At 39.9% G+C, this 27,529-nt stretch overlaps 1 protein-coding gene across 1 annotated transcript in view; it reads left to right on the top strand.

The window, feature by feature from the left end:
- Positions 1-25,961, top strand: part of cspg4 (chondroitin sulfate proteoglycan 4) — a 99,005-nt gene extending 73,044 nt beyond the window's left edge. The window contains exons 6-11 of the mRNA XM_084734343.1: positions 1,659-1,835; positions 15,428-15,626; positions 16,766-16,897; positions 19,116-19,276; positions 22,198-22,381; positions 23,266-25,961. Coding sequence (XP_084590469.1) covers positions 1,659-1,835; positions 15,428-15,626; positions 16,766-16,897; positions 19,116-19,276; positions 22,198-22,381; positions 23,266-25,136 — 2,724 coding nt within the window. The 3' untranslated portion in view covers positions 25,137-25,961. The remainder of the gene's footprint in view (positions 1-1,658; positions 1,836-15,427; positions 15,627-16,765; positions 16,898-19,115; positions 19,277-22,197; positions 22,382-23,265) is intronic.
- The last annotated feature ends 1,568 nt before the right edge of the window (positions 25,962-27,529 follow it).

The following is a 27,529-nucleotide window of genomic DNA, read 5'->3' on the forward strand; positions in this document are numbered from 1 at the left end:
CAGCGATAGGCTTGGTGAACCTTAACAACGTCGTGTAAGTTGGGTGATTCAAATGTAAAACTGTCAGTTTGGTCGAGTTTTGCCTAAACACTACTTGGGTAGGTTTAAGAAAACATTGTGTTTGGGGTTAAAATAAATTGTTATGTTTTGTACGTCACAGGCAGAAGTGACGGGATGAAAGTCATGTACAGTACGACACTTGAGTAAAACTTTAAACAACTCCATGTTGACTTTTCCTTTCACAAAGGACTTGAACCCCAGTCCCATTGAGTCCTGTTTTAGAAACCCATCCACTTCACCAACTCCAAATGTGGACTTTTTCGCTTTTCCTTCTGTCATAATTATTACACCCGCTAGTGGTTGCCACCTAACAATAAAAGGAAATATTAGTTGTAATAGGCTGCTTGCACATGCAACCTAGACGATTGTTGGTGAGGACAGGCTGAACCGCCCATATTTCAAACTCTCTCCCTCTTTGAAAGACAGACTTCCTGTTATAAATTTGTATTCTCCAAGCCAAAGCTGAGATAATCAGGTCCCCCAGAGCCACAGAAGACATTGTACAACTGTTTTCACAGACTGAGTAGAACCCTAAACAATTAGCAAACTGACTATTATGAGTGAAATTATTGGTATCAGGGGAAGGACTAGCCTGAGAACCAGAGGAATGTGCCAAGCTCATGTTTTCATTTGCTTTGGCAGATATATTTGGCTCCACTTCCATTAAAACAGTATTCCACTTGGACCAATCACAGCCATGTATTTATTATGGGGTGGGCTCCATACAGTGATTGACAGAGGCATGTCACCAGTCCAGATTTGAAAAAACACAAGGTGCTCAGGTAGCTCAGATGGTAAAGCATGTGTCCCATGTACTGAGTCTTCTGCAGCATCTGTAGGTTCAACTCCTGCCTGCAGCTCTTTGCTGCATGTTATCCTCCCACACTCTCTCCCCCTTTACTGTCCTCCCTTCTGCTGTCCTATCAAAATTAAAAACCCTTAAAAAAACATGTCTCATGTTGCAGTGGTTGAAGTGTTGCAGGTCTTTCTAATCGCATCCAGTCAGCAAGTCCATCCAGCGCAAGGCCTCAGACTCACAAAAGTCAGATTGAACTGTAAAACTAGGCAGCGTTGATCAAATATGCATCATTATACAATTTCTGTTTTCAGAAACTTACTTTAGTGTGCTGTTTAGCTGTAATACGAGAAAGATTGCGATCAGCGAGCTGCCATTCTGTGCCGTGCTTGGAAATGAACCAAGCGCCCCTACAGGACAGGTTTCCTTGCTCTGATTGGTTGCAGGTCTATCCTACTACCTGCCTCTTGGAAATCAAACATTAACTGATGCCAGGCTATAGAAGTTAACTGAGAAAATCAGGATGAAAATCTTTAAGAGAATTTGAGTTGAAAGCTATGTCATGAATTTGTCATTCTTCTAATTCTAACTGAGTTTTGTTCAGATTAACCAGGATAAGATGGTTTTATGGTTTCTAAAAAGCAGTATTCCTTGGTTATGGGTGTCAGGAGACAGTGTCACATTGTAAAAATGTATTCCACTTTTTAGGCTCACCCAACCTCTGCCTATTTTATGATGTCTCCTACCATTCAGGTTTGATTCAGAATTGAGTGACAACTGGATCCTTTTTTGTCTTCTGCAGATGAAACTTGGGCACATCTACTACATGCATGACAGCACAGAGAGCACAGAGGACAGTTTTACACTCACTGCCTCGGCTTATGAGATTGAGCGCCGGAGCCTCCCTGTCACCATCTCAGTGACTGTCATACCAGTCAACGACGAGCCGCCAAAACTGACACGTAACACGGGACTGGAGGTAATGTTTTGCTCTTTGAACGTGCATTTGCTGTTGCTTTGAGTTTTCCTCCAAGAAACTCTCCACTCCAACATGGATGGAAATGTTCCTGAAGGAAAAATCTATAAAATGTAAACTTTCAGTCTGTTGGATTCTTTTTTCCTTTAGTCCATTTCAACTGATGAGAATTCAAGCTGACTATAACCGTCACTTTGTGTGAAGGAGGAGAGGGAAAAAAAGCTTTTATTGCAACCTTTCAAAACAAGAGAGTGATTGTTTTATAGGCTCCTAAAAAGGTGAAACTATGGAGAGAATAACTCAGGTTATGTCATGTTACTTATGTGGATATATTTGTTTTCTTTCCTGCAATATGGAAATAAGAACTAGTCCTACCTTTGCATGTGATCGGCAGGCTGTGTGGGCACCTGTTCCAGTCTTTGCATGATCGGTCTGATGCCCAAGCAGCACAAAATACGAAATAACAGAATATAAGTGGCTTTAAAATGGTTGTTGTGATTCTGAAAGTTGAAAATGTGTCATTTTATAAAAACTGCCTCCCGTTTCTGACAAAACAGTGTGAATTTAATAGTGTCTACCCATTTATTTAAAGTCCCAGGAAATGCAAACACTCAAACAGTCTTGTGTTGTAAGGAATATTTTACTTTGGAAGATCCTCTCCGCTCAAAATCTTATGTTTATGTCCCATAAACTGTGTGGCCTTTATGATACTGACTTATTGACTGTTACAGTTATCAAAGTAACGTTGTTGAAGTTGGTATTATGTCAGGTTAGCTGCTTTCTTAAGCACACCCAAGCACACATTTAAAAGCCCAATACACAACTAGCCCATAGAGCAAGAGCAGCAGATACTTCCTTCAGACGAGCGGCTAACGTCTGGTTTAGCCTCCACTAACCTTAATGAGATAAAATTATTCAATCCTGTGTTTCTTCTCCAAATGGTTTTGGACCAGATGGATCAAATTCTGATAGTGAAACGAGTCAAGTTCAAGTTGACTTCAAAGCCTGGCGATCTTCCTGAGGGTTTGATATTGATGCATGCTGCTCTGTCACCGGTCAAACAGCAGTGATAGGCAGATGAGCTTCCAGCCCCTTTTAGTTTTTAGAATTTTTTTTAACATTATATGTGGGAAAACCATGTTAAAGGAAATATTCATCATAGCAAAGTATTTTTACATACTTTAAATCATGTCTGGAGGGAAACTTTTAGAAGATTTTTAGAATTAATGGACTCTGAACTCTGAATGAACTCTGCAGTCATTGCTGATCTTTCTCACATCTATATTGGATTCTTCCAGCTGCAGTTTAAATCCACTGTCATGAATCCTGTATGAACTGAGAATTAAATTCACTTCATGCAGTGGGTACAATAAATGCGCGGAATTTTCGCTCAGACAAAGGAGGATACTGACCTCACTGACGATGAGGCATGCTGCATCAGTGCAGCAGTGGCCTCCACAGCAGATTTGTTTTTATAAAGAGCCATAAAATAGAAGTGAATTAGCATATTCTCAGCTCGACTGCTCCAAAATGTTGCAAGTGAATCTTGTAAGCCACATAAATATACGAGGACAGTGATTCACTACTGTATGCACTCAATGCAGAACAAGCAGAATTTCTGCTAGGTGTGTATTTTAATTCAGTCTCAAATTTGCAGATATATCAGTCTGCGCAGGAAAAGACAATAAGAGAACATAATATTATCACAGTATCTATGAATCTTGAAGATACACATTATTGCATATCCTAAATCCAATATTGAACAGTCCACTTTAATAAAATGATGGCTTTTTGAAACATGTTGAATTTAGAAACATATTTCAGTCTGTAATTGATTTTAAATTTAGAGTCTTATTAATCACATTCCCACCATGTTAAAAGAGTCTAATTAATGTTTTTTTTATCGTTTTCCATGCCTGATTAATAAAGTCATGTAAAACACAATTGTTCAACACTCAGCTTTTAACTACTCACATCATGCATTTGGATTTTGTGCCATCAGACTAATGAAGGTTAACTAAAATTATAGCAGACTGATTTGAAAGTATGCTGGAATTAATAGTTTGCCTTTCATGATGTAATTCTAATAACTTGTTGTGTGTAGCCAGTGACAATAAATGAAAAAATTACACACTGAATCAAAACCAAATATTTATTTGAACAGACAATATTTCAATCCTCGTCTGATCAAAAATGTTTAAAACTGGATACCACACTCATTTACATACCAATAGGCTCTACAGTGACCAGTGTGATTAACTATACAACCAGCCCGGGGTGATAAACATCTAAAACACCTGACAATTCAATAAGTGCACAATGAAAACGCCATCAAAATACTCAATCTATCAGTCCCAAAGAGTGGAAATAAAATGTAGGAAACACTAAAGTTGTTACCAGAAAAAATCTGCTCATATGCATCTTGTTTTTCTAGTAACATACACAAAGATACACTCATGTTTTTATTTGTTTGTTTTTCACAATATATTTATTGATTTATTCAATACATAATAACATAACATTAAAACATCAGTGATAATAATAACTGGCACAATGATTATAGAAAGGGAAAGAGGACAAACTCAGCAGGAAACAACAAATAAATCAAATCAAGCAAGAAGACAAAAGAAAAGCTTTAAAAATGAAGAATACACAACAAAGAGTGAGCATAAATTGTAATGTAAATCAACAAGGCCACATCTATAAAATAAATACAGTTTGATCCATCATTTACAGCTGATTCATTTGGACATCCTCCAAATATTAATAAGAAGAAGGAAGAAGGAAAACAATGTTTTTATTTATTGGTATATTTATTATTTTTTAAGTCTTCAGAGATAAGTTGAAGACATTTGTTTTTAAATTAAGATTAGCGGTTACTGCCTGCATGTAAACAACCCTTGTCACCATCTCTCTCCACTCGTCACAACGTCAGTGGTTTTGGTTCTTGTCATGCAGTTGTGGAACATTTTTTCCAATTAGAATAAGAACTTCTATTAAAGATTTCTGATTTTGGTCATAACATAAAACAAAGTCAACATAATCTCGCCCTTGTTTTCTTACCAATTGTTTATTATTTTTGGGCAGTGTGACACAGAACGTTCTTAGAAAACAAGGGGCTCACTAGAACCATAAAAGGTTTGTCAGCTTGTTCCCATAGTAGAGGCCAATTTGGTTCATGGTAGAACCTTTTTATAAATGTACCCTTTATAAAAACCTTTGGGTTTCTATCTAGAACCCTGCATCAAGGTTCTTACCTGGAACCATCTGTGCAAAGTTCAACCCAGAACTCTTTATGAGATATTCTAAAGGAGAATCCTTCTATGGTGTAATGGTTCTACCCAGAACTCTCTTGGGGGGTTCTATTCAGAATCTTCCCACCTTCAAAAGGTGCTAACAAGAACCCACCAAGGGGGTTCCACCAAGAACCATTTTATATCCCAAATGCTTTATCCAGAAGCCACCTGGGGAGTTCTGCTGGAAACCCTTCCATATTCCAGTTGTTTTATCTAGAACCCACTATGAGGTTTCTACAGAGAACCCTTTTATATTATGGTACAAAGAACTCTTGACGAAAGAGTTCTTCAAGCAATGCAACAACCTTCACTGTTGTTCTGTCCAGAGTCTTTCCACTTTCAAAAGGTGCTAGCAAGAACCTACCGAGGGGGTTCCACTAAGAACCATTCTATATTCCAGGTGTTTTATCTAGATCCTACCTAGGGGGTTCCACCAATAACCTTTTTATATTCCAAGAGCTTTATCTAGAGCCCACCCATTAAGTTCTACTAAAAACCCTTTTATATTCCAATTCTTTTTTCTAGAACCCACCTGGGGGGTTGTATCAAGATCATTTTTTTATTTTAATGTTTTTATCTATAACTCATGATGGGGATTTTACCGAGAACCCCTGTTACATTATGGTACAAGGAACCCTTGATGAAAGAGTTGTTCAAGCAATTCGACAACCTTCTCTGGGGTTCTGCCCAGAATATTTTAACTTCCTAACAGTGCTAACAAGACTAACAAGCTAACTAACCAAGAACCTTCTTTATACTCCAGTTGTTTCATCTACGGTGCTGCCAAGAACCCTTCTATATTCCAAGGGTTTTATCTTGAACCTACCCAGGGTGTTCTCCTGAGAACTCCTCTATATTGTATATGTATATGTTTCCAATTTCCACATGCCTTGTACAATATGTGTACAACAGCAACCGTGCACCAATCAGATCTCACTTATATTTCTTCCCAGAGTAATTTGGTTCTGTCATCACAATAATTACTGCAGAAAGGTGTTTGTTCACCATCTTTTATTTACCTGAATGAACAGTAATTTCAAAGCGTGTTTGTGACACGCTTCCAAGGTGATTTACGTCAGTCATGAAAGAAAAGTTTTCAAGCATCAGTGAAGTAGATTTTACTGTAAGAGTAGGCAGGCAGTTGGAAAAAGGCAGCAATAATCAGCTCACAGAACTGGAAACCAACTGTGTCATTCAGCCCTCCCTGCTCTGCCTGCGGCTCCGCGTCTCCCTGGCAACCCGTATTTTTGGAAAACCAAGATGGTCGACGAGACCGCGGCTTTCTGGCAGAGTGAGGGCGGCATCCAATCCCTGTGCCTCCTCTGCTGTGGCTGCAGAATGTAACATAATAATATGTGGATGTCTCCCTGCACAGAGCCAGGGCTGACCCAGTGGCACTCGGATTGATTTAAAGCAGGAAGTGTGTGTGTGTGTGTGTGTGTGTGTGTGTGTGTGTGTGTGTGTGTGTGTGTGTGTGTGTGTGTGTGTAGTGACCTCTGCAGCAGATGATCAGACACGATGACTAACATGGCCGTGATCAGGCTCTGTTCAAGCTCACCATTGATCCCATTTGGCCCAGTCTATAGGATACAGCTGGTCTCCATTAGGGTTTACACTGTGTCTCTGTCTGTCTCTGTCTGCTTCTACTCAACTTTGGACTGTATGTCTGAACAGTTGTCCCTCTGAATTTGTCCAAATCTATCTATCTATCTATCTATCTGTCTGTCTACACTCTTAGAAATAAAGGTGCTAACTAGAGCCAGAAAAGGTTCTTTGTCCCCATAGGAGAACCTTTTTCTGGTTCAACTTGGAACCTGTTCAGAGAGGTCTATCTAGAGCCCAACATTAAGAGTCACTAGAATCATCTATGAAATATTTTACCCAGAACCTCCTATGAGAGGTTCAACAGAGAACCCCTTTTTGGTGTATATTTTCCACCCAGAACCTTCTCTTGAGGTTCTGTCCAAACCCACCTTCTAAGGGTGTTCTATCTAGAATCCCAGAGGGTGTTTGCTGAGAAACTTTTTGTTCCGAGGTTTTAATTTAGAATCCACTCCGGAGGTTTTGTCAAGAACCTTTTTTTTCAAGGGTTTGATCTAGAACCCACACAGGGGAGGTCTACTAAGAATCTCTTTATATTTCAAGGGTTTGATCTAGAAACCATCAAGGAGGTTCTGCCAAGAACCTTTTTTATATTCTGAGGGTTTTATCTAGAACCTACCACTAGGGTACTTCAGAGAACCTTATTCATATTCCATGGCTTTTATCTAAAACCCACCAAAGGGGTTCTACCACAAACCTTTTTTACATTCCAAGGTTGTTGTTTTTTCTGCAACCCATTCAGGGGGTTTTACCAAGAACAAGTTAATATTTCAAGATTTTTGTCTAGAATCCACCAATGGTGTTCTACTGAGAGGGTTTTAATCTGGAACACACTCAGGGGGTTCTACCAAAAACTATCTTGTATTCCAAGGGTTTTATCTACAACCCACCATCCTTGAAGAACTCGTTCTTCCGAAACAGGTTCTTAATGGAACCCTCAGTCTTAAAAAGAAACCTGGACAAACCCTCTCTACGAAGGGTTCTTCAGAGGCAAATGGTTCTGGGTAGATCTATCTATCTAGTCATATACCATATCTAGTGAGTGAGAGATGAAGGACAGTATTTGTGTTGTGTAGTGACTCTTCGTCAGAACATTGTGTGTTTGTGTGGTTAATCTGTGTCTCAGAGAGAAATACCGTCACTGCAGACGGGGATCAAAATGGAACACCGCCTCTGTGTTCTTCATCTGCTGAGACTACAGCTTAGGCGTTCACCATCATCTTTCTTGTTGTTGTTGTTTTCCAACACCTTTACTTCCCCCACGCCCCAATACAGAGTCGCAAACACACCCTGGTGTCCCCTATACTTAAACCAGCCAACATTTCAGATGCCCGGGCAGCTCGGGACACAGCTTCAGACGTCTGGCGCCCCTCAGAGTCTCAAACATTTAAGAGACGTCGGTGTCCTGTTGAGTCATCAGCAGCAAACTAAGTCACTTGCCTATGGCACCTCCTTCATTACTGCCTCCAAATGAAATATCAGCCAAAGCGTCCGATCAAATTAAATTTGCAGCCCGTCCTTTTAGGTGCTAAATGCATTGATTGTTATATAAACCATTCATTTGCAAGGCCATTTGCAGATTACCTGCCCTAGATTGCCTGGTGGCTCACTGGGGTGTAGAGTGTGCTGATGTGGCCATCTAGTGTCAGGGAGTGGGGTTTGCACTGTAAAAAAAAAAAAGTGCATCAGAACTACTACTGACTATACTGAACCTCAACCTCATTTTAAATCTTACTTTTTTTTTTTTTTTTTTACATATTATTTTATTTGAATGTTTTTTATTATTATCAGAGAAGGCAGTTTTATGTCAGCATAATAGACCTTTTTAACAGCAGCCATTTCGACATGAAATGGTACCAGTGATACTAATTAAGGTTCTGATTCATGCAGGTCAAACAAAGTCAAGGTGCTGCTATTGTGCTCACTGAAAAGGCCCTGCTACACTAAATAGGACAGGACTTGACTTAGTATCATTGTTGCGTTCGCCCTTTTATTTCATATTAATGTAGCTGCAGTGAATCTGCACGCAGTGATGACTATCATCCTCATCATGGGCATCACGAGCCACAATAATCATTCGGGTCAGAGACAAAGCAGCTGCTCAGTGAAATTCATCGTAACTCACATTTCCTGTGAAATCACGTGCGTCGCTTTGGAAATTTCTGGAAACATCAAGAAAACTGTCAAAGGCCTTTTACTGTAATTTTTCATGCATTTTAATGCATCTATCCCACAAATCAACCCCCCCGTCTACCTAATTTGGCAGTAAGCCGTAATTAACACTGTTTTGTATTTTCATTAACCTTCAGCTTGTATTTCAAATAGTCCAAATGATTCTTAGACACACAATTCCCAAATAATTTGCAAAAAATAGCTCAAAACAGGAATTAATTTAATTTATCAGATGTTCTAGGCAAAATATTATGATGAAAATATATTTGTTTTTTGGGCTATTGTGCAATTATCAGCGACAGAAGAGAGATGAGAATCAAAGATAGAGAAGTTATATTACACTTTTTATATATTGGAAATGATGGAAAGCACAAAATACAGTGAGCATGTATTCATATTTAGATTTTTTTTTAAATATGCACAACAAAGAATTTATCCACCCACCTGCCCCACCCACCTAAGACACTGCCTAGAGGAATAGAAAGAAATATGAACAACAAGGTGAGCAGATGTCATTATCAACCTACAAGGTGAATACATATATAATACAATGTGCATGCTTAAAATATGAGGTGGCTTGTGAAGAGAAACTGATCCTTGTCCGAGCCCTGTTTGAATACAGACTGACAAAAAACGAAAATTGGTACAAAACAGAGATAATTACTTTATATTTCTTACCAAATGCAGAGTTTCTCAGGTACATAAATGCTCCGAACGAGTTGGTGCTTCAAGTTCGTCAGATTAACTGGGCTGAAGTCTGAACTCCTCCATATATCCCGAAGTTCAGAAAGCGACTTCACTCCGCAGTCCTGATCTCCTGTGGTTTCACTTCTCACCTTCGTTCAGTGACATATTCCACTCCAGGACCACATGATACTCCAGCTGGATGTGTTAGCAGGTGCCACAGAGCACACTTCTGGCCACACCAATCAGGGATGCTGCATGTGGTCAGAGGTGAAACAGGCCCGAAAGTTTTAACCAGTGATGACGGCGGAAAATTGCTTTTCAACCTGGTGTGCAGTCGCTTTTCAAAGCCTGATTGCGTTGGGGCTTCCATGAATCTGGTAGAGAACTTTATTAAGTTTCTGAAACTTTTAAAAGATGATACAGATGGATGTGCTCAAAATTAAGATCACATTTTCTGTTGCTTCTTGCCGGGAGATTGTTCCCACCCTCTTCAAAAATAAATGAAAATGATGCTGAGGTTTTTTCACTACTAGTTTTTGCCTGCACCAATGCTCCTTAATGCTGCAAAATTGGCCAGGTGGGTGGTGCTATTATCAGCTAAGTCATCTCTGCATATCATGTCCCGAGCTACCAGGAGGACTATCAGCCTCTTATGTCTCTCTCTCGATAAGGGGAGGGATAATACAGAGCGAAGGGAAAGCACAGAGCATCTGTCTCATCCATGGTGCATGGGAGATAGTGGGTGTTCTGCCTCAAGGCAAACAAATCCACTTCCACCTTTGCTAACAGAGTCCAGATTTGGCTCAGAATTTTTGGGTTCAGTCTCCACTCCCCCACCTGAGGTGAGCTCTGCTTTCTGCAGGCCTGAGATGTAAACTGCCCAGAGGAAGAAGAGATCCTCTAAAGCCTGATATCAGCGCTTCTCTGCAGGCCTCAACACCAGAGGATAAAATGCTACCCTGTTTGTTGATGGAGGCTCATATGATGCAGTTTTCAGTTCTACCCAAAACAGCCTTGCAAACTATCATTTCCAGCGGGATGTTCTTCCTGTAAAGGTGACACGCCACCTACTGAGCTTATCCAGGCAGATTATCCTCAGTCTGTCATGGAGGTATTTGACACATGAGAGGATTTTGATCATTCAGACAGATATAAATGGTCACCAGAGCCAATCACAATCTTGTAAACAGCCTCTGCAGGTATCTAATGTGCAGCCAGGGGGGACTTATTAGGCAAAGGTCGGCAGTTGCCTTACGCCCCAGGCTACCAAAGGCCCCATAAAACGCCTCATGAACTTATGGTTGAGAAAGTATATTTAGCTGCACCCAGCATTCCTATAGGTCGCTCCATCAGTTGCTCCAATGGTCAGTCGATAAGTCAGTCCACAAAAATTCCACACTCTTCAGCGGCCACAGTTTTTGCCCAAGAAGGTGAGTGGAGGGTCACGTGTGTGTTTCTGTTCATGCTAACTAAAAGGGAAAAAGGAGCAGGGTAGTGGGAGTGGCCTAAAAAAAGGTATACAACTTCTAAATGGATTGTCGTATTAGTCCAACCTTTTTATAACCCACTTTATGCACTTGATGGAGTCATCATTGGTGACTGTTTGCCTCAACCCTTATACTTCAGTCATGCCTCCTTTTGTAACCATTTGCAGTAGTTTGGTTCACCGCTATCAGCAAATGAAAGCAGCAGTCCCTGATCCCAAGTTTAGGCACCTGCTTACTTCCAAACATCATCACCTCTGCTCTCCACGCCCTGCGTGGTACCCAGGGCTGCCCAATAAGCATTTAAATGACTATATTCAGTGCAGACAGGGCTAAAAACACACACATTTGAATATAGTCATTTAAATGCTGATGAAACAACAGTTACATGTAAATTAGACGTCTAAAAATGTGAACCTTTCAACCAGGTTACGTCTAACGCAGACTCACTGGCTCTGCTGCTGTTATATTAATCACACTACTGTCACTTTACCTCATACTTCTGACTTGAATTGCTCTTAGAGAGTTCTACCTAGAACCCAACACAAAGGGTTACTAAAATCATCTGTGAAAGGTTTCACTCAGAATCCTCTATGAGAAGATCTGCAGGGAACCCCTCTATGGTCTAATCATCACCCAGAACCTTATCTGGGGGTGTCAAGAACCTTTTTTGTTCCAAGGGTTTTATCTAGAACACATTCAGGGGGTGGATTTCAACAACACTTGAATCATTCTTTTCTTCAAAAAGGGTTCCTGGATGAAAACGTTCTTAATGGAACCCTAAATAATTCTATTAGATTTCTACTTCTATTTTTTTTTACAGTTATAATACCTTCAGTTATTTATTTTAAAGGCTTATTATATCTTTTATCTTGGATGTCTGGACATATTTTGATCTGTAAATCATAAATTTCAACCCTCATTCTGTTTGAACAACTGTGTACATGTTAGTCACGTTAGAAGATTCTCATCCTATTTCTGCTGTAAATCAAAACAGAGGATTTACTACCACGTCTAACCAGAGGCCACAAAGTGTGAAACGAAGTCTTCTTTGAAAAGCTTCTCACTTATTTTTAATGACACAAAACTACTTGCTAGATGTTTTCTGAATATTTTAATTGATTTGCAAATTATTTATGCCTCACTTGTTTCTTTTGTATGTAAACTGAACACACAGTTTCTGAGTATTCATTAAAAGATTAAAGACATTTCACACAGTCATCGCCACGACTTTCAGACAGAATATGAAAGTCTACTTTTAATGACGCCTTTAATGTATAGCAGCAGAAACTGTGCTATGAACACGAACAGCTTGTTGATTTCACTTCGACTCAAACCCAACTCGCCTGTGAAGTCGTCACTAGTTATAAAAGTTAGAATTTGAGAGGAACAAAGACACAGTCACAGACTGTAATGATGGATTATGGCTTTGAACTGTTGATGTTGTGTGTGATGGTGATGGAGCTTTGATAGAATGTCAAACTGAATGGGATGTTATGAGTAGTGGGTTGTGAGGCAGCTAAATTATAGACTTCACAACACATGAACCAGTCTAGATGGGTCTGAAATACAGAAAATGACATAGACGACTGAAAGAGTCGGCAATTCTGTTTGTTTTGTCTTCATGTTTGGCTCCACAACATGAGGGATAAGAAGAATTTAGCTCACGTTGACAGTGTAACAATGGAGGAAATGGATCACATGTTTTTCAAACACATTAGCATTGTGGCTATATGGGATTAACATTTTTGAGGAGATATGTCGAAAAATATTTACTGAATTGCCACAAAATTTGTTGCACACATTCATGTCTGCTGTTTTAGTGCTAATTAGCAAACGCTAGCATGCTAACATGCTAAACTGGTGGGAATGTTAAAGGGAAAATTCAGAACTTTTCATGATGATGCTTAGTCAGTGCTGTTGGTAAATGTAGTCAATTGACATCTGTTATTCTTCCTGTATTTAGTGATGTCACTGGATGCAGGAAGAACTACAGGCTGTTTCAGCTTGATTTCTAATCTTTGCTTCCAGGTAACCAAGGGATGTGATGTCATTTTTGTCACCTAACACTATGTTTTGGCGTGGGTGCACAATGCATCATGGTAGATGTAGGCACTGCTAGCTATGGCACATTTAGTAGATGTATTGCAGATGGAATTAACAATTTGGAATAAGTTTTACAATCACAATCACATAAAATGTGATGACACTCTGATGGCAACAGAGAAAATTTACTTGCAGGAACGTTTCCAAAACAAGCCAAGATACTTTCCTCTTTCCAGAGAAATTGTTGGTTGTAATACAAACTCAGATCTCTTTGCATCACTCCCATGACCAGAACAGATTTTAGCAATAGTGCGACTGTGCATTAGTCTGCTTGCAGCCTCACAGAGCCACTACCATGGCTATAGACTCTTAGTTTAATTAATGGTTTATATTTGAGAGTGACTAAGCACTTCATGCCTTGTTGCTATGTTGTTTTAAATTTAACTGTCTAGATCTAAGATTGGATTACATAGCCTTCAGTATCAACCTAAAATATTTAGGCTGCTATTACAGTAAATTAAAAGGAAAGTCCACCCTAAAGCTCATAATGGCTGCTGAAAACAGATGTTGTTAATGTACCATGCCTTTCTGGCTCACTTGTGTTATTTGGTGGAGCATGTTCAAATTCCCATGGAGACCTCGATCACACAGCCTACTGTAGATATCGTACAAATATTTATCCGATAACAGCAATTTTCTGCAATTTAGATAATGCGTAGAGAAATCCCTCATAGAAGAGGTAGAGATGTTTATTTTCCTTCAGTTGGAAGTATCCAGTGTAATGCAGCTGTTAGACAGGTCGAGTTTCAGATTTTTTTCTTAAAATGGAAAACCTTTTGCTCCCATGCTTTGTCATCTTATTTCACTCTTTACGTACACATGCAACCCTCAGGTCAGTGCCACCTCTTCATTCAGAAATCTAGACGAATAGATAGTACTCCAGGTCAGGGGGGAAAAACATTTTTTTTTTTATTTTGGGATGAACTGTCCCTTTAATTTGCACTTTAATATTCAAAATAATAAGGCTTCACTGTGTGGATAAAAGTGAGAGCAGCTCTGCAGAGGCAGCTGGAATTTATTAAACCAGTAGTATTGGCTAGCCAGTTGTTTGATTAGTATTGACAATAATATATATTTGAGAAAAACATTTCAAGCTCTCTTGGACGCCCTCTGTTGGTCACAGGGGCCCTAAGCAGGTGCTTAGTTTGCTTGTCATAACCATAGGGAATTAGTAACTGACAAAACGCAGGTGGAGAGAAACAGGGTTTACCAGAAAAAGTTAATTACAGCACTTCTGGTGCTTCATTGGAAAATACCTCTTGACATATGTGTTATACATCAGCTTGCACACGCACTCCTAAATATAGCACACTCAGTGATTGACACCTGAGGCTTTAATATCCACAACTGAGGCTTCTTCTTCCCTCCTCATCTCGCCAAAGGCTTCTCGCTCTTCAGAAAGAGAGAGCGAGGTATCAGAGGCCGGAATGGCTTTGGAGATCGATATGTACCTCTTACTGCAGGGCACCCTCGGCTCGCTCTCCCAACTGATTCCAGCTATTTAAGAATGTCTTTGTGGGGATCTGGCCCATTTCTTTCAATTAATGCTCCTTTCAGCCAGCCAACCATTAGTAGTCCATTAAAGCCCCTCCACCCAGGGAGAGTCATTCAGCCCGCGCTGCTGTGCTCCATCTTCTGATAACAGGAGCGTCTAGACTGCCACCGAGAAATAATTAACCTTTTAGATTGTTACTTTGGAGGTGGTTGTTTGGATGTTTGTCGGATTTCTTTCTTTATTTTGTTCCCCTTTGTTGTTTGTTTTTTGCTCGTTTGTTTCTTTTTTCTTTCTGTCAATCTATCTGTATCTTTGCAGAGAACCATTTTTATTATCCTGAGGTTTATATCTACAGAACCCACCTCGGGTTCTTTGGATGGAGAGTGTTCCATATGGAAACTTCAGTTTTACAAAGAACCCTTCACAAACCCTTTCAACAACAAAAAAAAGATTTCTTCAGAATCTAATGGTTTTGAGTAGTACTTCAGTCCATCAGGAAGAACCCTTATTTTGAAGAGTCTATCTATCTATCTATCTATCTATCTATCTATCTATCTATCTATCCTTCCTCTCGGTTCTTTGAGAAACTTCAGACAGCCTCATATTGCCTTTTACACACACAGCTGCCTGTAATAATTTTCTAATAAAGTCCTGACCCCCTGGCTTGAATTACATCCCTCCAAACAGACTGAGTAATCTCTGCCGTCTTTTCATCTTCCCCTCTGTCCTCCTGCTGTCTTTGATATTTCACAGGTTCTTGCCGGAGAGGAGGCTGATATCACCTCCAGCATGCTGAACACTGATGATGCTGATACCCCTGCAGAGGAGCTGGTTTACCACGTTGAGGTGCCGACCAACGGGATGGTGGCGTTGAAAGAGGGGCCCGAGGAGGGCGTCCTGAATTTCACGCAGGCTCAAGTAAACAGAGGGGAGGTCATCTTCATTCACGAGGGTGAGAGCGCAGGAAGTGACTGTTCAGTCATATAACGCCTATATAAAATGTTTTTTCATATATCCTATATCAATATATATCTGTCATAGGCTGCTAGTATTACAGAAACATTGTTTAAAGGAATAGTTCCAATTATTTGAAGAAGGGTTGTATGAGGTACTTATCTATAGTCAGTGTGTTAAGTACAGTAGATGATGATCAGATTTAGAATATTTTCTGTGCTTTACTCTGCCATCAAACAGTCTTTTCAGGATGGGAAACTGCCTTTATGTCAGCCAAATATCTCTGCAAAGCATCCAAACTCCTTTGGCAAAAACATTCATTTTACCTCATAGAACACGGGAGTTTCTGGTCTACCGCTGCCTCGATCAGTTAGGTTGTTTGTGTTCCAGTTTGGCTCCCCCAACAATGTGTTTCACGAACTGTTCAAAGTGAGCTGTGAACCTGAGTCATTAGTGGGTAAAACTTTTTCAAAACTCCAAAATCTCAAGTTCTCAAGTTGTTTAAGGGGGAAAAAGATATTTAGCTTATATAACAGCGGTTTCCTGTCAGAAAAGTCTCTGATGTTAATGTAAAACACTGAAAATATACTAAATATAGCATACACTGATATTGATTTTTTTTTCGGTGGCTAGAATATTTTTTCCTGCTGACCCTGTCCACAGCAGTGCATTGTTTACCCCTGCTGCTTCTCCAGACCGGGGGCATGTGGGCTGCCGTACAACCCCACTTCAAAAACTCTAAACTGTCCCTTTAAACTGATCACCTTCTACACACGCCTGAGCTTCTAAGCAGAAATCTCAACACCTGGCAAATTTTTCTGGTATTGATCAACAACATTATTAAACTCCTACAACTATAATGTCCATTTTGTGTCATGAGACAGTAAAAATATTTCTTGAGGGTATCTTTATTTGCATCTTCATCATGCCTAGTAAAGGTGTAATTTTAATTAGGGCTTCAAATTTATGGCTAAGTTTTAAATTAAAACCTGTTCTTATAATTAGTAATGTCATAAATCATAGATATTAATGAGTAGTAGGTTATAATATAAATTAAAACAAGAGAAAGGAAATAAGCAAAGTAATGAACTAACTACATGAGCAGTAATTCACAGCCAAACTCCTCTGTCCCTCCAGGTGAGGAGTCTGGTGGTTTCAGTTTCACCGTGACAGACGGCGAGCACACGTCTCCTCTCTATCAATTTGTTGTCACAGCCAGGCCTCAGACCATCACCATGGTAACGCAGGAGGAGCTCATGGTGTTTCCAGGTAAGATTCTTCAACATCCAGCCATTACAGCACTAAAAGAAAAAAGCTTCTTTTTTTTTTTCAACCACTGTATTCATTCTGTTTGTCAGACATAAAAGATAGGGTCAAAACTGTTTGTCCTAAAAGATAAAATAAATAAAAGAAGATTGTAAACTATAATCAGTATTGCTAATCTGTAATCAATAATACAAGAAATGCATTTGAACAATGATATAGTGTTCCTCTATCTTTCTAACATACATTATATAGATTGAAAGTTTTAATAATACATTTTTTAAAACAAACTTTTCTTTTTGGCACCTGTTTTTCATATTTCCCCCCATTATATCTGACACTTCTTCTGTGGTGTTAATTTTGCTTTAATTTTCTTTTTGTTGTTTCTGTAAATGTGCCAAAGAGTTTTGTATTTCTGTTTCTTGCAATACTGAAGATGTTGTAATTACAAGGGCATCAGGGCAGAACGCATTTGTTTTGATTATTTCCCAATTAAAAATTAGTTTGTTGCTCTTTTCTCAATTGTTGAAGCAAATAGCAAACATGTTTGTCATGTGTGCAAAATAGTACAACTGTGTACAGTTTGCTGATCACACTGTTGAGTTAGCTCTCAGGGAAATTGTCAAACTTTTCATTCTTTCATCTTTCAAGTCATTACATGAAAAATGATCCATTCAGTTATCACAGTCTGTCAGACACGTGTGTATTTTCCAGAAATATGTATGACAGAGTGTTTCTGATGTCTGCTAAATTGGAAAATGATTTTCCAGGTGACAGTGATGAAGTATGAATCACATGGAGGTCATTTTGTGGTCATTTTTTATATTGTGTTTTGACTTTACATGAAAGAACTTTGAGAACTATGAACAGAATTTTCTGTTTGCAGTACATGTAAGCAGGTCATGTAGTGGAGCTTAAACCCTGGTAAACAGTTTATCACCTCTCTGAAATGTGGCTGAGAGTTTAATCATCTATTTTCAGATCAGCCGTATCAACCAGTGAGGTTAAACACGTTTACCTGCCTCTATATTTGCCGCTACACACTACTTACAATTGTGTACATGCCTTTTTGTGCACCACAGTTCTGTGCAGTACCGACTCATCCCAGTAAACTTTCACCTGCTGTTGAAATCTGAATCTAAAAGGTGCAGTGTGATTCACGACAGCATTCAGCTGTACAGAACTGACACTCTAGTACAATACAGTACACAGTCAGTGTCATCAAAAAAAAAAAAAGTTTTTTACATAACAAATATTTTCAGGGTTGACTGCCATGGTGAAAGAACAACATTTTGACTGGTATGACTCACACAGTTTCAAAATAACTTTTCATTTTGCTTGCACTGGCTAATTTATTGACACATTAAGTCAGTTTTGAAGCCTGGATTGCGTGACCTGTGACCTTTAGCAAACATGCAACAGAGTTGTGATGTCCTTTAAAACAGTTGTATGAACAGTTCAGAGAATGTAACTGTAAAACTGTTTTTTTTAAAAATGAGCCAAAACAATTGAGAAAAGCTGTAAAGACATTTATCATATTTATGTGAAACATGCTAAAATGTTATCTTATCAGGAGCACAAATAGAGAAAACTCATAAAGCTGCAAAACCAGTGACGATACAGATCAAGGGTACAAGTTATTGCTTTTTATTCATGAGAGAAAGATTGTGTTTTTGCATCTTGTAAAACACAGTCGTGAAGATTTCACTTCCTCTTACAGTCAACACTTGATTTAAAATTTTCCAGTGCACCAAACAGAAGTTGTTTTGTTTCTTTACCATGGAGATAAAATATCACTTTGTCTTTAGTTGATAAAAAAAAACATCTCAAAAAATTGAGAAGTGAAACTATTTCAAGAAGAGTGTGTCAGCACAGGAAATAAGCTCGGCCTTTTAATAATAAACTTCACTTTTTAGCATGACACAGGAGATGAGTTTGAAGGCTTGGATAAAATTTTGGAATGAAACCCTCACCATCAGGAAACTCTTTGGCACGGTAATGTGCGTAACTTATTGTAACCGCTAGAATCCGAAGCTATTTCAGATTCTGGTTAATTTCACGAGAGCTCAGCTCCACTTCCAAAAGGCCATTTTCCACAGAATCATCTGTGTACTCAGGGGGATCGCGTGTGTGTTTGTCTGTGTGTGTGTGTGTGTGTGTGTGTGTGTGTGTGTGTGTGTGTGTGTGTGTGTGTGTGTGTGTGCGTGTGTGTGTGTTTTCACAGGCACAAGGCAGCCCATCACAAGTGCCAATCTGGGGGCTGTAACCAATGAGGATGGAAATGAGATAAGTTACTCACTTATCCGCCCACCTCGTTTGGGACGACTCATCCTGGCCAATGACAGGAACCAGTATGAGGAAATTACTCGCTTCTCACAGACACAGGTAATTACTTTTTCTGAGCGCGTGATGCTGAATGTGTGTTTCTGGGATGTATTTCCTTTTCCCCTCCCTCCCTTTCTGAACTTAATGTTCTGCGTGAATCCTTAATGATTATTAGTAATGGTAAAAAGTAAATATTTAAACAGTAAACATTATTATTTTTATAATAAAGAGAGCTTGTGGATTTAAAAAAAAAGCCCAAGGAAGATTCATCTTTTGATGGAATTCATCTTTAATAATCAGTTGCATTAAGGGGGCACCGTAAGTTCAGCTATTGTTCATTTTCTTCTTGTCAAATAAATCCTCTCCACTTTCAGGTTTAACTCTCCTATTAATAACAGGTTTGTGTTACTAAGCAGTGAAAGCCGTGAGAGGCACTCCAGACGTCTGCTGCATAGACCATCAGACAGACATATAAGAAGACATAATGACGCTTTAATGCATATAAACGCAGCTAATCTTCCTTTCAGCAAGAAAAAAAACGGTGCTGCACAAATCACAGCTCTTGCAGAGGTGGAGATTTAAATGCTTGCAGTTGCAGCTCTCGACTCGTCTGAATACTTTTAAAGATATTCTCAGACCATATATATTTTATTCAGCATCAACTTTTATTCCTATTAGTCAGTGCAGTAAACTTTGTTGTAGAGCTCACTCAATCCAGACTAAAACAGCCACCAAAATATAGCATTTGACATTTACACGAACATTTGAAAATGACCTGTTGTACTGTCTATATTGTCAGAGGCCCCTCTCCAGTGGATCTTTGAGACTTTGACAAGAAATTATATGGAAATTAAGATTTTTTAAAACATTTTAATTTCCATTTATCATTGTTGTAGGCTTAAAGTAGTTCCTACATTTAGAGTAAAGGTTGCAAGCTCCAGGGCTGCATATTTCCAACAACAGTCAGACAAGAACATTTGAGATTTAAAGAACAATTTATTAGATATAACATTACAGTGCAAACAAAGACGCTCACTATTAGAGATTTTTCTGATCATCTCAAATGTCCTTAAATCATCATATAAGGAGTAATAAAACTGAAATACTTTAATTCTGCGTCACACAAACTGTAAGTCTGCAGCAAACCTCATCAGCTCATCATGGCTGCAGCGTTTCAGTTATCCTTCAAAGTATTTGAGTCATCAACATGTTCCTCTTCTTCACCAGCAGGGGGCCTCATTGAGAATGACCCTATGCCATTGTGATGTTAAGGCTTAGCATTAGCATGAACGTTTGTGCTCATAAGCTGATCTTTCTCTCTGTTAAAGCCACTGTTTGTCACTGTGTCACATAACATCTGACAGATAAAAGGGATTTCTGGGAATGCACTGCAGCATCTTCAGTTGTCAAAGTAATCTCAAATAAATAGAAATATTCAGATTACATTCAGAAGGAGAGAAGATTCCAGACCCTCTGCTTTTGGTTTTTAATGGCTGACACCTACGTGTTTCAACAAAACTCTCCATCAGGGTGTGGCCCTCGATTTCAAGGAGCTCCTTTGTTCATTGTGTGATTTTTATAAGAAGCATCTCTATTCTTCCCAGTTTACTGACATAACCAAAACAAAATGCACATCAAAACATTATTGATGGTATTTTGAACATTTAATAGATTTGATTTAAGGATTACAGGGTTGACAGTTTGACCATGTGGCACAGTGCATGCACCTTAGGCTCAGTGTCTGTCTGCCATGGTGGATGTGTGTGTTCTCACTCTCTGGCTGTTTCTTCATTTCCATTCCTGACATCTGACCGTGCTTGGATGAGCATGAGAACAAATTCTTTCCCTGCAAACTGTTCTGTTTAGCGTGTGACAGTAAATCTAACACCACGTTGAGCTGAAAACATGATTGGAGTTATTCAGCGGTGTGTGTTTGTGCATGCATGCATGCATGAATATCCTCTTTCTTGTCTTGTCTCTGTGTGTGTGTCTGTGTGTGTGTGTGTGTGTGTGTGTGTGTGTAAGAGAGAGAGAGAGAGAGAGAGAGAGAGAGGAGAGTTGAGTTTAGGACACGGTGACCTCAGAGAGCGAACACAGGCCGTCACATTCCAGTTCTCAAACCCGGATCCCAGTACAACTGAGCCAAACCACTGCTGAGGCCATTTGAGCTCCCATTTTACTGTGGTGCTCACAGACGTCAGAGGGAAAGAGAGCAATAAAATACTTTAGCAAACTGAAATGTCTTCAAAATCACTCGAGTAAAAAACCAAGTCAGTATAAAGTGACTGCAGATAAATGAACAAATAAACAGATAAATGCCTTTAGCTGATTTTATGTGTCCTATTAGGTATTTTAAGATCGATACTGACACTGTCGTTGTCGTAGGTTTATTTTTTAAAATACACATTCCAGGATATAATAAAGTTAACTTGGCTGTCTGTATTTCTCCCAGTATGATCATCTCATTTGATCCACTACAGTACATAAAACTTTCAAATTGTGAAATGAAGCGTTTTGAACAACTCGCCTTCCCAATCCAATTAAATTCAATATGCTTTATTAGCATAAATGTCTAGTGAACAATATTGCCAAAGCCTTATGGACGCAATAAAAAGGATAATACAGTTCAATAATGATTTTAGAGAGAGAAGAAAAGTACAGTTCATAAAAAAAAAAAAAGTGATTTGTCCACGCTGTTTGTAAATGCACCACAAAGATACTGACACTTCGGGTTGATAAATCATCCTGAGCACAGGGTCTACAGGATAATGTTGCATATTATGCCTTTACATAAAATAAGATAAATATATAAATAAAAAGAGCTAGAAAATGGCATAAAACAAATAATGCATCCTTGAGCTTTTCCCTGTCATCTAGTTCTCTGAAGTTAGGGATTAATAAATCAAATGTCTCAAAGTATTCTGCTCTGGTTTTATTTATATTTGTCACCTTCCTCTGATGTTGTCTCCTCTGATGCACAGCTGGAGTCAGGAGCGGTCTTCTACGAGCACCAGATACCCGAGGAGCCTTTCTGGGTGGCGAGGGACTCCGTGGAGCTGACTCTGTCGTCCCAGCCGGCGCCCGATGTCCGTCACATCCTGCCCATCACCATCTCTTACTACGCTGCTCACAGCAACATCTCCTCACAGCTGTGGAAGAACAAAGGTGAATGATGAAATGATAGAAGGAATGACATGTTAGTTATTGTCTGTACGTTTCCACAGATGTTGAGATGCAGAAACAATTACTCAGAACTGAACACAACTCCCTCTGGCTCCATATGCAAACATACTTAGTCTACAATATTGTAGTCATTTGCAGTGATGCAGTGTAACTAAATACATGTATGTATTTGCTGATACTTTGGAGGTTTTATTTTGAAAATCTTGTTTTTTAAAGCATATACAATACATATTTTGTTTATTTTGGTAACCACTGTGGACAAAAGCAGTTGTTTTGCCACCACAAGTTATAAAAAAATAAAAGTCTCTTCCTGCTTGTTTAATTGGCCAGTGTATACTCCAGTGTTTGTTTATGTAGGTCATAAAGAGGCATCACTTTAAACTGATACTGTTTCATAACCAGTTAAAAAAAAACCTTGTAGTAGCTTTAAGATTAATTTGTTGATGTAAAATATTCTAATAAAAGGGTTCAAAGAAATTTACCATCAGCAAATTTCTATGTCTGCTTGATTTGAATTTGGATCAACTTGAATTTGGATTGAAAAGAGAAATGCCTCAATTCACCCAGCAGTCACAACTGAGTTACCTTTGAATCTATTGATTTTTAGGATAAATTTCACATACTGTATTTTTTCAGTGCCTGAAACAGTCCAGTGTCATAAAGGGATTTATTGCTGCTGCTTCTTTTGCTGCCAAAATAACAAGCCCCCTGCTCCATCTGTCTCTCCTAATGTGCCAACAGCCTAAATGTACTGTGCTGCATAATTAAATATTATCAGGAGACAGCCAAAACTGGATAAAAAGTGTCTGAAAACTGAATTTGATGATATTTATATATTCTGTTTGTTTTTTATTGTTTCCTCTCAGGTCTGGATGTTGTGCAAGGCCAGAGGAAAGCCATTGATGATTCAATTCTCGACGCCTCCAACCTTCTGGCAAGCCTACCTGAAGCTCAGCGAGATGATGTGGATGTGGTTTTTGAGATTAAGCGTTTCCCTGCCCATGGTCGTATCACCCTGGGTGGTCAGGACCTGCCACGCGATGCCCCGTTCTTCATGCAGGAAGATGTAACTCAAGGAAACCTGGAGTTTCTCCATGATGACTCAGGGGCCTCCTTTGACAGCTTCTCTTTCAGGGCCCGTCTAAAATCTGACAGTGGTGCCGTGGCCTCACCTGCTGATGCTGTGGTCCTGGAGGAAATCTTTGACATCTCAATTAAACGTCGTGGCTCTGATCCCCCAGAACTTGTCACTACGGACATGCTCTTGGAGGTTCTTCAAGGTTCTATGACCATCCTGACCCAGAAGCATCTGAACACTCAAGACGAGGACAGTCCACCAGATGAGGTGCACTTCAAAGTGACCAAAGCCCCAAGAAATGGTCGATTGGTTGACGCGCTCACAATGGATCCCATCTCTGAGTTCACACAAGAGATGGTCAATCGTGGGCAGGTGGGCTTCTACAGCGATGGTAGCCTTTCAGATGGCTTCCTGGAATTCATTGTATCAGATGGAGGACACCAAACAGAGCCGCACACGCTCCACATCGGCATCCTTGCTCGCACCCTGGTTCTTGACAAAGCCCCTGAGATCAAGGTGAAACAAGGCGACGATGAGACCCTGGTGACGGAGGAGATGTTGAGAGCCACTACTGGGGGCCCTGTTGAGGAGGACATCCTTTACAAGATCACAAGTGTTCCTAAATATGCAGCTGTCATGGTAGACCGGCAGCCTACATCCGCTTTCACCCAGAAACAGATCAAAGAAGGCAGAGTCAGTGTCCGCTTTGTTAAGTCCACTTCGCCTCGAGACAGCGTTGCATTTGTTGCCCGCAGCCGGGCTGCTAATGTTTCCTCTGTCCTCAACATCACAGTCCAGCCTCTGGCCAACATTGCTCAGGATCCTCTCCTACCTCAAGGTGCACTTGTCCAACTGGACAGGAAGCTTCTGGATGCAACTCCCTTGGCAAACAAGACCAGAACCTTCCCCACGTTCACTGTCATCCAGCAGCCAAGGGGGGCTCGTTTTGTGAGGTCCAGAGGTCCCAGTGCAGGCCAGCCAGTGGACACATTCAGCCAGAAAGACCTGGATGAGGGCCGTGTAGCCATGGAAATCCTAAATAGCTCTTCAGGATCAAAAGGTAGTACCACTCCGGATGAGGCCCGCTTCCTGCTCAAAGCCCATGGCGTTCCTCCTGCAGAATGTGTGCTTTCCTTCCAGACGGGCCCCTACAATGCCTCTGGGGTCTACCCCGCCACACTGTTGAGGATTCCCTCGGAAGGCCCATCACGTGACAGTAATGACCTCCCTGGTGTGGGTGGGCTCCCTCGTGCTACTCCAGGTAGCCCCGACTGGAGAGGCAACATGGACTGGCCCTACGGATATGCCCCCACTACAACATCTCCCGGCTCCGGCTCCCACGGGAAACCACATGTTGAGCGGCCCCGCAACTTCTGGTCCATCCTCATCCCGATCCTGGTAATCCTCCTCCTCTTGCTGCTGGCCGCCATCTTGGCCTACTACCTGATCCGTAAAAACAAGACTGGCAAGCACAATGTCCAGACGGCAGCGTCCAAGCCCAAAAACGGAGAGGTGGCCGGCACGGAAACCTTTCGCAAAACTGACCCAGCCAATAACATCCCCATGTCCAACATGGATTCCAAAGATGCAGACCCAGAGTTGTTGCAGAGCTGTCGGACAACGAACCCGGCCTTGAAAAAGAACCAGTACTGGGTCTGAGACACTTTGAGATAGGACACAGAGGGAGGTAGATCCTCAAGTGTTTGGAAGCCTCCTCAAATCATTCCTCTCAGTATTAAAGACCTCTTGCCACACCAGTTTAGAAGAAAATTATTTTTTTGACACCATTGGTTATTTACTTATCTCAACATAACTGTGGACAAATTCTCAGGCAATGAAACACTGAATACTTATTGGCAAAGAAAGAGGCAGTTTCTTATCTAAGGAGGCTCATGCCATGTCTATTTATTTTAGTTTTATCATTCCTCTTTGTCAAAGGGCACAAATGAAGACATAAACATGCCATGTGTTTGCAAAAAGTATTTTGGGTGTGCTCTGTCATTGTATTCCATATGATATCATAGGCCATTATTATTCATTTGAGTGGATAGGTAATTTAAAGTCTTTGTGATAGTTTGATTTTAGTTTTTGGTTCATCAGGAAAGTCGATAAGCCGTGTATATAGATGATGAGGTACAAATATACAGTATGCTGTATTATCGAGAAGATGAAAAACTGCCTCTTTGTGTTTTCTCTTTATTATGTTTTTAAGGTACCGTTGTATTATGTTTCTCAGGGCTAAATTCAGTTTAAAGGAATAGTACAACATTTTTGGAAAACAAGCTGATTCACTTTTTTCAGACAATTGGACGAGAAGATTGATACCACTCTCATGTCTGTATGTTAAATATGAAACTACAGCAAGGAGATGTATAAAAAAGCTAAACATGTTACGTATTTTGTTGAGTTGTGTATTAACATTATCTTAGATGTTTCAAACAATATTATTATATATATACACAACACGTTGTGGATTTTATGGGGGGTAATACGCCCAACTCTTTCTTGGTTGGACGCTGTGACTTCCTGAACCTGGCTAGCTGAAACAAGCAAGCTGTTTACCTTTTCCCCAGTCTTCATGCAAGCCAGTCTCGACCACAGTGCCTCAGAGCACCATCTAGTGGGCTGTGGAGGCAATTTAAAAAAGCATCAAACTAAAATACATAATTTCACAGTCACTTTTGAATATCTCCAAGCCAACCACGACACATCGTCAGGTAGAGACAAGCGTGTTTTGCCATTTGTAGCTAGCGAATGTTGCTTGGGATGTAGTGATACTAAATTAATCAGTTTTTTGAAACAAAAAAGGGATGAAGGAGACAACCAAATGAACCTGAATACATTAAATTTGGATTCATACTGGTAGGCAGTGATGCTGAGCTCAAATGCATAATGTGTTGAAAGTGGTGAAATCCTGTCATAGCCCAGTTTATTTTTTCTTCTTTTATTGTTATGTAAGTTTTTTTTTTTCTCTTCATGTGGGAAGGTGGTCCTCAGACTTTTTTATCAAACAGACATGGGCCAAAAGTGGTTGCAAATGGTTGAAAACCTTATGCTATGCTAAGCTAACAGTCTCCTGGCTGTGGCTTCATATTGAAGAAAGAGATATGAGAGTGGTATCAATCTTCTAATCTAACTCTCGGTAAGAGAGCGAACAAGCTTACTTCCCAAAATACCGAACTATTACCTTCATGTCATCACACAATTACATTTCAGTAGTTTGATTTTTGTGAGGAAGGAAGACGGTGTAATACTAGAAACAGTTTAAAATTTAAAAGGGAACTTGTTGCAGTAGCTTGCACAAGTTTGATTGAATTTAGCTCAGAGTCATGTCATCATCTGCCGTATGTTATTATTTCTGCATGCTTCCGAAGTGCTTGTAAATATTCACTGGACTGGCACAGCACTGACCGCAAAACTACACACTACGCAGTTTGTGGAACACAGGCAGGATGCTATTTCGGTGGCGCTGGTCTTCAGCGCATCCGTGTTGGCTGACAGGCAGGGGTGAGGTCATCTCAAACTGGGACCTTTCCAGTTTCCAAGTCTGCAATTAAGAATTCACATGAAAGTGGTTGGTGCTGGGGTTGGGAAAATAAAACAATAAAATGCTCAACTGGTCAGGTTGCATCGGTTTAAAATGACATTGTCAGAGTTTGTTTTTAAGTTTTCAAAGCTATTTTTGATTTTAAGCATTCCACATGTAAGCTGATTATACAGTCATATATTGAAATCATGACCTTTTTTTTTTACTCTTGTTATATGTTGGAACTAAGAAGAGCGTTGCCGTAAATCAAACTCCCTTTGTTTCTTCTTTAGATATCTTTATTGTCACTCTGACCTGTGATGGTTATCTGGCTGTTGAATGTCGAGTAAGTTCTTAAGGTGAAGCAGAAAGTGTAAAATGAGAGAATCGGATGAATTCTTGGATCCACTAAAGAAAAGAAAGACTCAAACAACATTTTTTCAGACAACTTCATGCTGTACATTTCTTTTCTCATACTGTATGCCGATGACACCTTGTTGTTTGTTAGTCATATACTGAATATACA

Source organism: Lutjanus erythropterus, chromosome 13 (assembly GCF_056507025.1).
Source record: "Lutjanus erythropterus isolate fLutEry1 chromosome 13, fLutEry1.hap2, whole genome shotgun sequence".
Taxonomy (NCBI): Eukaryota; Metazoa; Chordata; class Actinopteri; order Lutjaniformes; family Lutjanidae; genus Lutjanus; species Lutjanus erythropterus.